Consider the following 15,587-nt stretch of genomic DNA (forward strand, 5'->3'; position numbering starts at 1 on the left):
CAGCTGCACTAGTATTTTCTTTTCTCGCATGTTTTGCAGATGGTCAATGATTCACAATAACTCCAAAAAAGAAAAAACAACTATAGTTTTAAGGTGCAAATACGCATTCATTTGATTCATCCTCAGCCCAAAATAAGTTCCTTTATCAATGACATCCCCATACGTACATAGCTGAAAAATATTTACATAATTTATAAATATTAATTTTCTCCTGTAGATTCCTTGCTGTCTGAAGAAGCATATGACGCGAGAAGCCTGCATGAAAGAGGGATTTCTCAAAGACTGTTCCAGGACAAGAAAGGGATTCAGGACATTAACGGTTTGAACGATCCTTTTGCATCTCACCCAGCTATGCAACACGAACCTAAATACTGCGTTATTTACAGCAGCAACACTATTAGCCATGCCCTAAAGAGTCTTCAGAAGGTATGTTCCTCTGTGTTTTGTACAAACTGCTTTTAGAAATGATTCAGATCAATACAGATCGTTTTCTCTTACAGATACATAAGAGAGCAAAGTTTACAAACAAGTGGGTTGTGTTTTTAGAGCAACCAACGACCACCTCGTATGTGGCCCAAGTGTTCCCTTCTTTGGCAGGCATCTATGATCTGACTTTGATTAGTCCATCTTCAAATGAAACTGGAAACACTGAAAATGTAAGTATATGCCTCTTTTAAAGCAGATTAGATTATTATTTTCACCCAAGCTCCTTCAATGGCATTTTGAGAGTTTTAGATCATAAATGTTGAATACAATTCTAAACTTTAATCATTGTAACACGTGGGCACCGTATAAATAGAATCATAACGAATCCTTTAAGTCAAAACCACCACGCGCGTTTGTCGCTCACTTTGCTTTCTGTCTTTCAGAATTCGACCAAGTACGAAGTGTACCACTACAAGAAACCTCTCTTCGGATCGATGTCTTCGTCCATTATAGTTTCTATGAATGAAAATTTTCAACTGTCATCTCCAACTGATCATCATAAGTGTAGAAATCTGCAGGGTGTCACCGTGACAGCAGCTGCCAAAGAGGTATGTCCCATCAACTTTCTGATAATTTTCATCTTGAAAATAATCAGAAAGTTGAATACTTGCTTAACTTCAAGCATAGTGCATACCGAGGTACTTATTCTGCACTTTAACATTTTTGACTAATGAACTAGCTCTTGGGTTTCCTCAAGTTAATGAGGCTGTTGGTTTCTAGAAGATTTGACGTTGCCTTTCATCAGGTGTTAAAGAATTTCACTCGTTAGTATTTTCTCTGTTGTGCTTAATGTTTTTCTTCCTATTTTCTTTGTAGAATATGCTCCTCTTCCTGAGTAAAGATGTAAATGGAGACTGGATTATTTCTGGTGGAGTGGATGCAATTTACATCAGAATACTCTCTGAAACGATGAACTTTAGGTAAGTAAGTAATTAAGATGTAGAGTGACTTTGATGAGCTAGTGCATCATGAAGATTCATGGCTATATATAGATTGAAATATGTTCGCTCGTATTGATGAATATGAGTAGATGCTGTTTTGTAATTTTTGTAGAGTGAAGGTGCAGTATCCAAAGGATGGACAGTTTGGGAAGAAGACCAATTCCACTTTCACAGGACTCATTGGAATGGTTTTTGATCAGGTACAGTACATTTATCTTTAGGTGCTCAGATATAACTGCTCTTTGTCGTATGACCAAATGCACATCAACTAATTCTCAAGAGGATTCATATTCTTATAGACTTAGAAAACGGTAACTATTTGCAAATAAATAGAAAAAGAAATTTTGAAGTTGCAATTGCTGCATTTACTGGATTTTTAAGGATATCAGTGCAACATGTTCCTTTATTCCTGTCATACCCGTGTCTGGAACATGAAACTACACTATCGCTTCCATCCTTTGAAGAAGACAACAATATTAGTCCTGTTCTGCTCTCTTTTCTGTTCTTACGATAATTCTGAGCCTGAATTCAGAATCAGAATTCTTGTAGGCTTCTACTACTTTTATATCGTAGAATATAGAGAATTTCTAAGTGACAAGTGGTCGGTTGATTGGTTGTGATTGTGTTTGTTAACTGCCAAAGAAACTAAGATTATGAGGCGTCAGCATATTGTGTCTATATATTGAGTGTATTCTGTGGCCGATTTGCCTGTTTGCTGGACAAAAAAGCCTGCAAAAAAATCATACATCCTTATCCTGAGACCGACAAACTCAACCACATTATGAAAAACCCTATAAACGCTCCTCGCGTCAATGACAAGTTTCGAAATCAGATCTTTTTTACCCGTTGTGTGGAGGACGGTTATTAAATCAGCTGCGCTAACCGCAAGGGTGAAAAGTGGCGCATCCTTTATACTATTATGGAGGACAAGTTGCTGGATCTATTGGTCATCCTTTCAAGCTTGGTTTACTACATTAGGAGGAATATCTCCATGGAGTTATTGGAGATTGGTCGTGTATAGAAGGAGGCGGAGTGGTGTATAGCTACAACATGTAACATCTGAGTGGAAAAGGATCTATGAAGATTTAATGCAGGTTTCGCAAAATCGACGGGTTAATTCTGAAAAGGAAGAGTGACTTATGCCTTCCTGTGCTCCGGCTGTATTGTAGACCAAGGCTACATTTTGAGCTGTATGCCTATTTCCTGATGACTGAACATGGATTTAAGTTCAGCTGAATCAGTGTGGTGAGCTCTGGACTCTGTACTTGTGAGGAACCAGAGTCTGCTCTCCATGTCATTCTCTGATGTCCTCGACATGTGGATTTGAAGCCTCTTTACAATTTCAGAAGGAGAGCAAGAATGATAGATAGTAGAGTTCCACCTTCTCTCGGTTTTCTCTCAGTTTTTGGAATAGCCTCTAGATTTCAGCCTAAACTACCGATGTATCATAAAACTTTAAAAACCGATTAACCAAACCTACTCAACCAATCCTGTATATTTGAACCGAAACTTACAGATTGTGATATTTATGTGGTCGGAAATGCTTTTATGGATCTTTGCTTTTGCTGCATGAGCAGAACAATATTTTTTCAGAATAATCCATCATTTTCCCTATGACCGAAGTCAGACTAATAGGTTGTTAGTTCATTCTTACAACCACCTTTTTGTCCTTTCCACACCGGGTGGAAGAGACCTGAGTTCGAATCTCGTCAATGACGCGAGAAATTTTTAAGGGCATTTTTCATAATGCTTGAGTTAGTTGGTCTCTGCGAGGGTAGTATGGGTTTTCATTTTGGAGACTCGAGTTTTTCATTCAGCAAACAGCAAATCGATTGCGGAACATTAGCAATTCACAGGCATATACAGAACAATATGGCCTATGTTAGTGTTACGCCTGAAGCCCTACAATCAATCAACTAACCAAACAACCAATCAACGCGTCTTCTGCCTTTTCTTGGTGAAAGCCCCAATCCCCTTTCGTGTTAACCAAAGGGCCGCCAAGAATTATTTCTTGTTTCTTTGAAGTGCCATTGAAAAGACAGGTTCATATCCCCACTAAACTGGAGATCTTCGTAGAAGTTGACATTTTTAATTAGGAATCATCCATTTAGTGGGATTAGGTTCATCCCTCTCCCCCTTGTCAACGTCACCCATGCCGATTTTGAGCATTTATTTCGAGCCCAATTGATTGAAGGAAGGTGCTGATATAAGAAAGTATTTGCATTGCAGCTCTTTGGATTATTGGTGCTTTTTCTAGGAGACCTGAGTACATGTCTCTATTGTGATAAGGATCATGAGAGTCCATTGAGCCGCATTTCCTATACAATCATTTTGAGCGCAATGAGGAGATTATCAAATTCTGAAATAATTTTTCCAAGGTTCTAAATAAAATGGCAATGGATATCCGATCATATGCAGATTTAATATCAAGGAAACGTTTGCCAAACTGTGCTTTCAGTTTTCGGATTCGAATTCCTGTTTGTGTAAAGAAGTCTGAAGAAAATTGGTGGTGGTAGATTCACCAGAGTAACGGTCTTAAGGTGGCAAGGTCAATGATTAGATTTAAGCATGGTGGTTGAAGGTTTTAATAGGGTGTGTTTAATTCCATTTATCGAGTCTTAATTACAACCGGCACCATATTTGAATTGAGAATATTAAATGCAATAAGGATGAATTTTATTATGACTTTCTTACTACAAAATATTATTTTTAAATTACTGTAATTGAGTACAAAGAATTCACATACTGTCTTAAGTTTTAATAAAAATCCTTTTAAAAATTGATTTTAAAATTCTCTAACTAATAAATTTCCAGAAATCGGATTTGACAGCTAGTAAGTTATCTATTACGTATCAAAGAACCTTAGGAGCAGATGCAATTCACCCACCTACCATCCCTAGAGTAATATTCATGACAGAAGCTCCAAAGAAAATTATTAAGACTACAGTGTTACTCCTTCCTTTCACACGACACGTAAGTCATTTCTATTCAGGAAAGCAAACCAATATTTTTCATTAAGCTGGTTTTAATGTAATTATATCCACTGAAGCTTGCAAATATTTCTTCTTAATGAACTCCAAATTGCAAAGAAAAGTTAACTTCTCTGAAAATGCTGATAAGTTTAATCTGATTGTTTCTTTCAGCTGTGGCTATCACTAAGCATGAGTGCCCTACTATCATCTGTTTGCATGTTTTGGGTACTCAGGGCGTCTTCAGTACTGTATGGAGGTCTTTCCTGCTCCTGGTTTAGTGTTATATGGATGGATGATATATGCAGACTTTCTAAAACAGGGTAAGATTAAATGTACTGTAAACAATATGATTTCTAAGAACAGATTGTATGTACCTGAAAGAGAGAAGAATGATTTTCACATTCCTCATGTTGAAGACTACATTAATCTTCAGTAGTCAGACGTTTTAAGGGAGCGTACAAGAAAACAGGGATAGAGCTCGCTCACTGAACTAAATTGAATCTGGTCAATTTCGGGCAGATGTGACCAGATGGCTGAATGTGGTTCTGCAAGTTAGACTTTGAGGTTACCTTTTATACACAGAGATGTAGAGTTAGAGCGATGCCAGTGGTTTCCCACAAACCCACCAAATGTCACGTTGGAGAAGAATGGACATTGCTAAACCAGTCGTGAGTGTTGGCAGGCCATGCTAGCACTTGAGAAAGGTTTGTGAAGTGTATCTTCGTTGTGTCAGTCCATTTTGCTGGCAGGAAGCAGCGCTCACCAGAAGGCTGTTCCCCAGTACCAGTCCAGATTACGCGGCGAGACAGACCTGTACATGCACTGCCTTACTAAATAGGTAGGATCATTAAGATTCTGCAACCATAGCCAGGCAGAGGCCAAATCTACGAGTAACAGAAACCCGAAACCACGAAATAAAAATAAACGTACCAACAGAGCCCAACCAAGCTATCCTAGCAAAATCTAGCCTCAAGTGAGGTTAGCAGAAATTTCTCTTAGTTAATGAGAATTAGTTCCAGTGAAGCAATACGATGAGATCTCATAATGTCTGTCCAACTTTTGTAAATCTCGATGGAGAGACATTTTTCTACGGTTTCCCAAATTTGCTAAAGATTGAATCAATATTCATCTTGATTTAAATGAATATCCTAACAAAATAATTAATAACGTATTATTTTAAAATATTTTTAATGATCTAGAAGCATGGTATTCCTGTTTTCATTTATCAAAATTGATTTGCAGACGATTCTAAAAGAATGGTGGTTTACCTTCCTTTCCGACTACTTTATGGATTCTGGGTTATGTCCGTGGCTGTGATTGTGATGGCTTACTGCAGTATCCTGTTGTCTTTCATGACGGTCGTAGGATCAGAAAAACCTATTGCAACTATCGAAGCGTTATCCAGAGAGATCAGTAAAGGCACGTATTCATGTGGAATTAAGAAGAATACAGCTGTGCATAACTATTTCAAGGTGAGATTTTATAAAGGGATTATCTCTGTCAGGTCAGTTGTACCCCTTGTTGCCAACCAAAAGCCAATACCAGTAGAAACACACCATTGGTATTGGCTCAAATACCAATGGCGTGTTTCAATTGTGTTGTGAAGAAAGAAGAATTTTAAAGGCGTCCACACTTGTAGATTTACAAAATCATTTTGTAATATATTTGTGAAATGTTTCTCTTAGTCTTAATGCAAATTATTTTCTATTTACAGAACACAAACAACAAAAACTACCAGGCCATTCGGCAGAAGATAAGAGAAAATGAGGCTTCTCTTCCATCGTATACAGAACAACAGCTGAAGAATATTCTACAGGGAAATTATGCTGCAATTGGTATTGAAGATTACATTAAAACTGGGTATTTAAAATTTGGGAAAGAGAACTTTTTCATCTCAAAGGAATCTTTTTATTCTCTTTGTATGGGAATGTTCATCCAACATGGCCATCCTTGCAGAGAACCCTTCAGTATCGTGTACGTATATACAATTGCGCTTTTTCTGCTTATTTCCAGAAGTAGATTTTCATTTATGAATTCTGAATTATACAATTTTTGGTGTTTTATAAGCGTTGCTCAAATGAAAAGAGATGAAATATAAGTATCTCTTTACAACAGTTATTTATTTATCATTTTCTACCAATGGAATCGAAGCTTATTGATGCATTTCAATATAGTGAAAACTATTGTTATGTTATCCACTGAAAATGTCTCTTAAGCTTCTGAGTGGGACCATCTTCACCATCTTCTTAAGAGGCAGGAGAGTGGCTCTCGATCAAAACTCTTGGATAGATTTTTGTACAAAGCTGTTACAAATTACACGAGCATGCAGACCAGTCTCTGCCCTTCATATGATTGCTCGTAAACCTCCGTTGGACATCGGTTAATCTTTTCTGGCTTTTAGCATCACAGACCCAGCACAAAAAAGGAAAGATTATGAAACTAGTTTTAGTTTCATAATGCAAGGAAGCAAGCAAGCATCAGCTAAAATAAAAGCTACCCACCTCATTTGTCCATGCCATCTAATAATTTGTTCAATCCTTCTTAAATTTATTGAAGTACCCACTTCAATAACACCAGTTTGAATTTTTTTCCTCACAATTATCCTCCGGCTGAAAAAAAATTTTCATACATCAAATACAACCATAATTTTTTTTCAGCCTCAATTATACGTGCCCTTATCGGTCCGAGAAAGAGTAAGGATGCCACCAGATTGCTCCATCCATTGAAATTGCTCAATCCATTTAAAGTCTTAAACACTTCAGTTCTCCAAATTCTAGATGCTGACATTTTCAGAACTGAGTCCGTCCTTGTTAGAGTATACTCTTTTGTTCCCTCACCAATCGCGTTGCCCTTCTCTGTACACGTTCCAGCAGATCTTCATCGTTCCCAAAATGAGGCCTACAGGCCTGTATGCAGTACTCATGAAGCAGCGTAGCCATTGTCTTATATAATGAGAGAACCATCTCCTTTTCTCTGCTGGAAAAATTCATGTAAATTATTGATGTAATCCCAACAGCGTTCCCAGAAGCCTGTTTACACTGAGAATTTCATGCCGGACTCTATATTTAACTCTGGGTCTTTCGCGTTCTTCCTTACGTAAATGGTACAATCCAATTAATGTTATTCTGGGATTACTGCTCCCCATATGCTGTACCTTTCGTTTATCAATGTTACATCTTATTACTACTTCTCACCCCAATTGCAAAATGTTTAGTTGATGTACCCAGGATCCTGTCATGAACCATCCTGCCAAATGCTCTATCATGTGCATGAAATCTAAGTACAGTATATGATGTCAATATAATTCTGCATTACTTTTTTAATCACCGTTCCTCTATTTTTCTTGAAACAGAAAAGAAACAGGTCGGTGAACACTCACTTTGTGTTTTGGTTCCTCTTTGTGATTAGAGAAGACATCTGTGCATTTTAAATCTATGGTGGAAATTACCCGAACCCAATGTTGTTGTAGCAGGATTTTAGCAGCATCAACGACTAATGCCATATTTCTCCATGTATACTCTCTGTAAATTGCGCGTGTTCTGTGGTGGTGAATTTTCTGTTTACTGGGCAAAGTACTAAACTTTACTGGTGAAAAAAACCATGTCATCCTCGCCTGAGACCGACTAACTCATCCACGTTGTGAAAAAAGCCCATAAAAATTCCTCCCCTCATATATGGGACACGAATTCAGTTCGTTTCAACCGGCATGAGGAGGAGGAAAGTTCTACCTATTGTGCAACCTACGAGGACCCGGATCCAAGAATTCGCTGCATGGCTAAATGTTTGCAGACGTCTTTCTTCATCTTTTAATATACTGGTGTGCAAAACTAAAGGACCAACACTGTTTCTAAAGGTTACAACCACAAAAAGGTACTATAAAGCGATACTGTAACCAGTGCACGTTACTGTACTGAGGTAATCCTTCCCCATGTACGTCCGTTCCGAGATGCCATTGGCCCCGAGTTCGTGTTTATGGACGATAATGTCACACCCCATCGCACTGCAGTTGTTGATATGCTTTTGGAAAGTGAGGACATTGTTCGTATGGATTGCCCTGCCTGTTCCGCCCATCTAAATCCCATCGAACACATATGGGATGCTCAGGCGAGACGCCTGACAGAGGAATGGACGATGTTACCGCAAGAACTTGTCAACAACATTGTTCTAAGTATGTACAGGCGGTGCAAAGCCTGCATCGACATTAGGGATGGCCATATCTCCTACTGAGGACCACCTCTTCCCTTTGATGCATCTGTATCTTGGCAGCCAGTGCTTTGTTGCCATTTTTGAATAAAGTCCCTCTGTACCGTTTTGTTTCCGTTGTTGTGTCGGTGTTGTTTCCTTCATCATTTCTGTACCCCACGAGGTTCCTTTGGTATGCTTTTCCCATATCCAGGCCAATCCTATGAGAAGCTACAGGTGAAAACTTGACTGGTCCTTAATTTTTGCACACGAGTGTATAACTGGTAGATGGGAAAGTTAAAAGTAAAAAAAAAACAAAACAAAACACCCCAGACTCATGGAATTTATCTTTTTTTATGGAAACCTCAAACACGAAAGAGAATGTTATAGGTGATGAGTTGAAGGTTGAGAAGGCAAAGAAGACATTTGTTGACATCAGACTTGAATTCTGTAGATTGTAATTTTCGGGAAATACGTATGAAGGCTGATTTTCCCAGAAAAGAGAAGATGAAGGAATTAATGAGAAAGAAGAAAAGTTGGGTTTGTGAGTTTGAAGTTGGATAGTAAAAGGATGCTGGCTGGTTTCAGTACGTGTTGGGACTGGTTTAGAAAAGGGACAGGGAATTACAGAAGAAAATTCAGAAGAACAGTGCCCATTGAAGTATCTGCAGAAAAAACTTGTAGCAGAAACAGAACGTCTATGAAACAGAAAGTGGAGAGACTCTGTTAGAGGTGAGTCATTAATTAACCTAACTGTCCTCTTTTGAATGGACTCTAGAAGCATGGGAAAGGTTATGGGGGTTTAACCCTGAACGTTGGAAAAACGCTCGACGTTACGGCGGATTTGACTGCATAGAGTAATTAGCTGTTTAGAAGAAAAGTAATGAAAAGAGTGAAAGAGAAAACCCAGTTTTTTAGATGCAGAGGAAGCATCTAAAGAGATTAAAAGTCAGGTAATCCCCAATACAAATATCTTGTGTGTCTTCTAAAATAAGTATACAAGTAGAAGAATCATTTGTGCGAAATATAAGACAGTACTGAGTTTTTTAGAAGGATTGAAATCAACTAAGTTATCTTTGCCCCACTGGAGTAATACCTGGAGATCAGCATTTGAGGAAATGGTAGTAGATATTCGAGAAGTTGAAGCTGTTTAAGTGCAATACAAGATTTCTCAAACTTGAAGGTGCAATGTAAAGCCCTGTCATCAGCAAAAACTATGGATAGGATTTAGTGTCAATGGAAGAAGGTCATTGATATACAAGATGAAAAGTGTAGGAGAAATAACCGTACCATTGGACACATCAACATTAGCAGAGCGATTAGAAGACAGAGAGAGCCATCTACTATCACCCGCAGTGAGTGGTAAGAGAAAACTGGATATCAATTACAAAAAAACAGTTGGCAAACCATAAGATGGATGGAAGCTTATTTAGAAGACCCTTATTGCGAAACATGATCAAAAACCTTTGAAATGTCAAGAGTGATGGCTTGAGTGTCACCAAACTTTTCAGTGAATTTGTCCATCGATGGCTAACTTAATTGTGTGACATCTAATTGTGTCAGGTGCTTTATTTACATTAACTTCAACAATTTCTCTTTTACTTTCGTTTCTTTTATCACAAAACCATTTAGCTCCATTATAACTTGGTATGCTGTGGATTTATTGTTAGCTACCTTAGTTTAACTTTCCTACTAGTTTCTACTTGTTGTAGTTTTCTGTATCTCCTCATAATTTATAAGCATCCCGTGCATTTTTCTTCTCTTCCACAAGTCTCATCAGTTTATCTAACATCCATTTAGATCTAAATCATGAAAGTGTATTTCTTGTTTGTTATACGTATAAAGCTTCTACGAATACATCTCTGAATTCTTGACATTAATTTGCGGTTGGTAACATTATCAGTTGATTCCACTGCATAGAATTTAAAAACTGTCTGATACTGCTGTAATCCCCTGTATGAAAGCAAAAAGCCCTTTTATCTTCGCATTTGGCAATAATTAAATCCTTAAGCAAATCCCACATCAGTACACTGTGATCTCTGCTCCCTAGTATTGGCAATTAATTAATTAATTGATTTATAAATCTTATTAATTTTTATTGTTAATTAAATTGTATTTAAACGAAAATCATGTCCCACATTAGAGGAACAAAGCAACGGGTATAAAGTAGCGAAAGTGCTGTGGTTCGGGGACCAACCGAAGGGGTTGATTCTCCGACGCATCACAGTCTAAAAAAACGTGCAAATTGCGATGTTTGTAGATCTTTCTAGAACAGGACATGATCTAGCCATGGAGAATGTCTTTGTGTGTGCTAGTTGCAGAAATTGCTGGAGATTTCAGGAACTGAAGGGAGTCATGAAACAAGTAAATACATGGACTGTGTTAGGGTAACTAAGAGTAAGAACAAATGCATGTATACTTGCATATACACCAATGCTAGGAGTTTAGTAAACACATTTGATGAATTTGAAGTGCTGGTCAAGACATCCAAGGCGGATATTGTTGGGATATCAGAAACATGGTGTATAAGGGAATTTGAATTTGGAATTGGAATTGGAATTTGGGGAGTGCAATGTGTACAGAAAGGATAGACAGGATAGGAAGGAAGGAGGGGTTATGCTGTTAATAAAGAAAAACATAAAATCCAAGGAAGCGAAGCCAGTTGACATGGGTGGACAGTGCAATATTGAGTCAGGTTGGTGTGACATAAGCACTGGGAAAGCAAAAAAGAGGGTAGGAGTGTGTTATAGGTCTAATAACTCTGATGAATATAATGAGCATTTGTGAAGAGAAATAGAGTGGGCCAGTAAATCAGAATGTCTTATAATGGGGGAGTTTAACTTCCCAGATATTGACTGGAACTTGTGGGTTGGTCACTCGCACACTAGCAAGGCTTGTTTGGATTTATTGGATGATTGTTTTCTACAGCAGCATTTTAAGAAGCATCTAGCGGGAGCATCGCTCTTGATATGATTATCAGCAGTGATTCTTCATGCATTAAAAATCTGCAGATAAAGGAACCACTAGGTGGCAGTGATCACAGGGTACTGATGTGGGATTTACTTAAAGAGGTAACTACCATCAGGGGTAAAGGGAAGGGTTATTGCTTTCGTAAAGGCGACTACGATGGACTGAGACAGTATTTAAATTCTATACAGTGGGACCAACTGATGATGTTACCAACAGCAAATTCAAAATGGGAAGCATTCAAGGAAATAATCTTGGAAGCTACTACTCTTTTTGTTCCCACGAAGAAATACTGTTCTAGGTTTAGGCTTAAATGGATATAAGCTAGTCTGTAATGAAGTGATAAAGGACGTTAGGCAAGCGAAGACAGATTACGAGAAATCTTTGGTAAAGGATGCAAGCCAAAACAGCAAAGACTTCTTTACTTATATAAACTCTAAAAGGAAGGGGATGAATCACGTTGGTCTACTTGATATCAATGATTTGAGTGTTGATGATCATTCTCAGATAGTTGCCAAACTGAATGTGTATTTTGCATCTATATTCACACATGAGGAATTCTGCAAGAAAGGGGGAGACAGAAGTTCATTAAACTCTAACAGGGAGTTAAATGATTTTGTAATAACTGAGAGCAAAGTGGAAGAAAAAATGTTAAAGTTAAACATAAGAAAGGAACCTAGGTTGGACGGGATCTATCCAGTTATATTGAAGGAGGCGGCAAAGGAAGTAAGCAAGCCCTTAGCTATAAGTATGAGAGCATCATTGGACTCAGGGGAAGTTCCCACGAACTGCAGCTGTGCAAATGTATCTCGAATTCGCAAAGCAGGATCATAGAGTGACAGGATTAATTACAGACCAGTTAGTTTAACTTCTGTTCCGGGTAAAATAATGGAGTCACTGGTTAAAGACGCATTGCAGGATCATCTAGACAAGATTGCAGTAATAGTTAAGACACAGCATGGGTTTGCTAAAGGGAAGTCTTGTCTGACCAATTTGATTGGATATTATGATGTAGTCACAAAGGAACTGGATGCAACAAATAATTTTGATATCATACATACTTGGATTTCAAGAAAGGTTTTGATATTGTTGCATATGGAAGACTGCTGTACAAATTGGAGAGGTATGGCATTAAGGGTAAGTTGCTACAATAGATAAATGGATGGTTGTGTGGGAGAATAGAGAGAGTGGTAATCAATGTAAACTGCTCTTCATGGACTGATGTTATTAGTGGAATCGCCCAGGGTTCGGTGTTGGGCCCGTTGTTGTTTTGTATATTTATCAATGGTATTGATGAAGGTATATCAAGCTTAATACGAAGGTCGGCAGGGTTATTAATAACAGTAATGACAGCATGCTGCTGCAACAGCACCTGGAGAAGTTGGGCAAATGGGCTGAGAAGTGGCAACTGAAGTTTAACATTGACAAATGAAAATTACTGCATACGAGTAGCAGTAACCCCAGAGAAATGTGCCAACTTGATGGTGTTACACTCAGGGTAGTGGAGAATGAAAGAGATCTGGGGATAATTGTGCAGTCAGACATGAAGTTTTCTGAGCGGTGCAGACCGGCTGTCAGAGTTGGTCATGAGGTCTTGTCAATGATATACAGGAATTTTGCGAGCAGGGATATGGAGGTGATTATCCCCTTGTATAAAGCAATGGTCGGGCCACACCTTGAGATACTGCGTACAGGTCTGGAAGCCACATTTTAGGAAGGATGTAGAGTTGCTAGAACGAGTACAGAGAGGGGCACATGACTGGTGAGGGGAACAAAGGGGTGCTCTTACGAAGAAAATCTTAAGTTCTGCAAATTGCAGCGTCTGGAGAGTAGGCACCTACGAGGTGATCTGATTGAGGTACATAAGGCCTTGAATGGATTGAGCAGGCTCAATGCTGTTGGGATTCTTCCGCTTGCTCAGATTACGAACCTGAGGGGGCATAAACCGAAATTGAGGAAAGACAGTTGTCGAATAGAAAGTGCGGAAATATGCCTTTAGCCAGTGGGTGGGTAATTGATTGCTGGAATAAACTTCCATCTGTCGTTGTGCAAGTTGATAGCTTAAATAAATTCAAAGCAGAACTAGATAAACATTTGGAACCAATGGATGGGTGAAAAGGGATGGTTTTTTAATTTAATTTAATTTTATTTTTTTTTGGCTAATGCAGTATAAGCTTGCTTTCTTGCAACATATGCCTCTACTAATTCTAACGCTAATGCTAAAATGTATTAGCTCTATATTTTTTTCTTTATCAAACAACATAGGATCTTATCATTGAACATGACAACCAAATGGATGTCCTTATGTTATATGTATATACACTGGTTGGCTTTGCATTAGCAAGACCCCTTGTGTGCGTTCATAGACCCCCCATTGTCTGTGAACGCTTGTGAATCCTTAAAGTCGGAAATGCTGATATAAGATTTTCACATGTGGTAGTCAGGTTTTGAGTGTCTGCGAGGATGGAATGGGTCAGCGTTGAAATATTTACGACTCTGAATGTGGAATGACTGTCAGGGCTAGGCGTGTAGCCGCTAGTGTCTCGAAACTTGTCAACATATGCAAGTGTTCTCATTCTGTTGTGTTATGCATCTACGAACAGCTGGGCAATATTTCAATCTACGAACATCTGGCCAAAACTAAATGGCTTGCTCATACGATTGGAGTAATTTCCAAGTTATTGGGGCTGGACTCCGTTGTTAAAATCTCCTTGGAGTATTCCAATGCTTGACCATTTTCTGATGAATTACAGTATTATTAAATGCAACCCTTGATTAAAAACCGTTTCCAATTGTTTTTTCACCTATTGAACTATTAAGAACTAATGAAAGTTTCTGCTGTCCTTTAAAAAGTATCCTATAAAAACTATCTCTCATCTCGTGTAGCCTGTTACCCAGCAAAAGACTTTCTAAAAAGTCAGTAGTTTCAACAGGTTGCCTTAAATCCTCAGATTGTAATAAGTACCAATATGACATAGTGTGGATGTAGGTTAGTGATTATTCATACGTAGTTTATTAATATTAATACTTGTTATAATTGATTAGAACTGAAAATGAATCATTTTAATTGAATAATTTTATGCAGGACTATGAAGATTGTGGAGGCAGGTCTTCAGCAGAAGAAGATGAATGAGCTCTCTTTTAAGAAAGAGCTGACTCTTCAGCTAAATAAATCACATGAAAGTGAGAACAAAGTCCTTGAAGTTCAACACATTCGAGGAGCTCTTATTGTGTTAATTGCGGGATATCTTCTTTCTTTGACCTGCCTATCTGGAGAAATTTTGTTCAATAAATTGAGATAATTTTCAATGTACAAAATGCAAGTTAAAATGCAAAATAATTCTATAAAATAAAATATACTATTAAACGAAAAATGCAAAACCTTTGTTATATACTGCCCTTCCCTTAATATCAGAACACACTGCATGTTTAAAAATAACCTTTGTTTACAGGAAAGATAATAACACGTGCTTTATTCCTCGTGACAGCATCTGGTCTCCGTGGAACATCCTACACCAGTTGATTCTAATTGTCTTTTGATATTTTCTGCCACTCAGCCTTCAGAGGAGACCTCATCTCCGTCTTTTGGGCAATCTTGCCATGGGAACCCATTACATACAGCGACCTGAGCATTGTGTACTCATGCGCATCTGTCCCAATAATCTCACTGAGAGCATATGTATGCTTCGACGACGTCGACCTTTGTACCAAGTGGACAATTCTTTGCAGGGCCTTCCTATCCTAAATGTTCCTATGCTAGTTTATAAGGAATTTCTGGGTCTTTTCACGAGGTTTCAGGCCCAGTTCACTTCCATTTACAGATCACATCATCAGTCGTTGACCAGAGATCTCCAGTGACATTGAGGTGTCACGTATAAACTGATTGTTTATGTGACAACCTATTATCATTCCGAGCTGGACACCATGGACCATCGCAATTTGTACTCACAATCGTGCTGCATTCTCCTCGAAAGTTTCCAAGAATATTTTTGTCTGACACGTGGTGTTGGAGTAGAACATGATGAACTGTTAATGGAGG

The 15,587-nt window shown here is 38.3% G+C and overlaps 1 protein-coding gene across 1 annotated transcript in view; it reads left to right on the top strand.

Annotated features, from left to right (window-relative positions):
* LOC150084100 (putative glutamate receptor) overlaps positions 1 to 14,850 on the top strand; it is a 35,309-nt gene extending 20,459 nt beyond the window's left edge. Inside the window, exons 2-11 of the mRNA XM_090376112.1 lie at positions 218 to 426; positions 501 to 656; positions 870 to 1,034; positions 1,303 to 1,406; positions 1,540 to 1,627; positions 4,242 to 4,400; positions 4,571 to 4,719; positions 5,655 to 5,871; positions 6,114 to 6,259; positions 14,634 to 14,850. Coding sequence (XP_090232238.1) covers positions 218 to 426; positions 501 to 656; positions 870 to 1,034; positions 1,303 to 1,406; positions 1,540 to 1,627; positions 4,242 to 4,400; positions 4,571 to 4,719; positions 5,655 to 5,871; positions 6,114 to 6,259; positions 14,634 to 14,850 — 1,610 coding nt within the window. The remainder of the gene's footprint in view (positions 1 to 217; positions 427 to 500; positions 657 to 869; positions 1,035 to 1,302; positions 1,407 to 1,539; positions 1,628 to 4,241; positions 4,401 to 4,570; positions 4,720 to 5,654; positions 5,872 to 6,113; positions 6,260 to 14,633) is intronic.
* The last annotated feature ends 737 nt before the right edge of the window (positions 14,851 to 15,587 follow it).

The sequence above is a fragment of the Mastigoproctus giganteus genome, chromosome 6 (genome assembly GCF_048544385.1).
Source record: "Mastigoproctus giganteus isolate SK-2022 chromosome 6, ASM4854438v1, whole genome shotgun sequence".
Classification (NCBI taxonomy): domain Eukaryota; kingdom Metazoa; phylum Arthropoda; class Arachnida; order Uropygi; family Thelyphonidae; genus Mastigoproctus; species Mastigoproctus giganteus.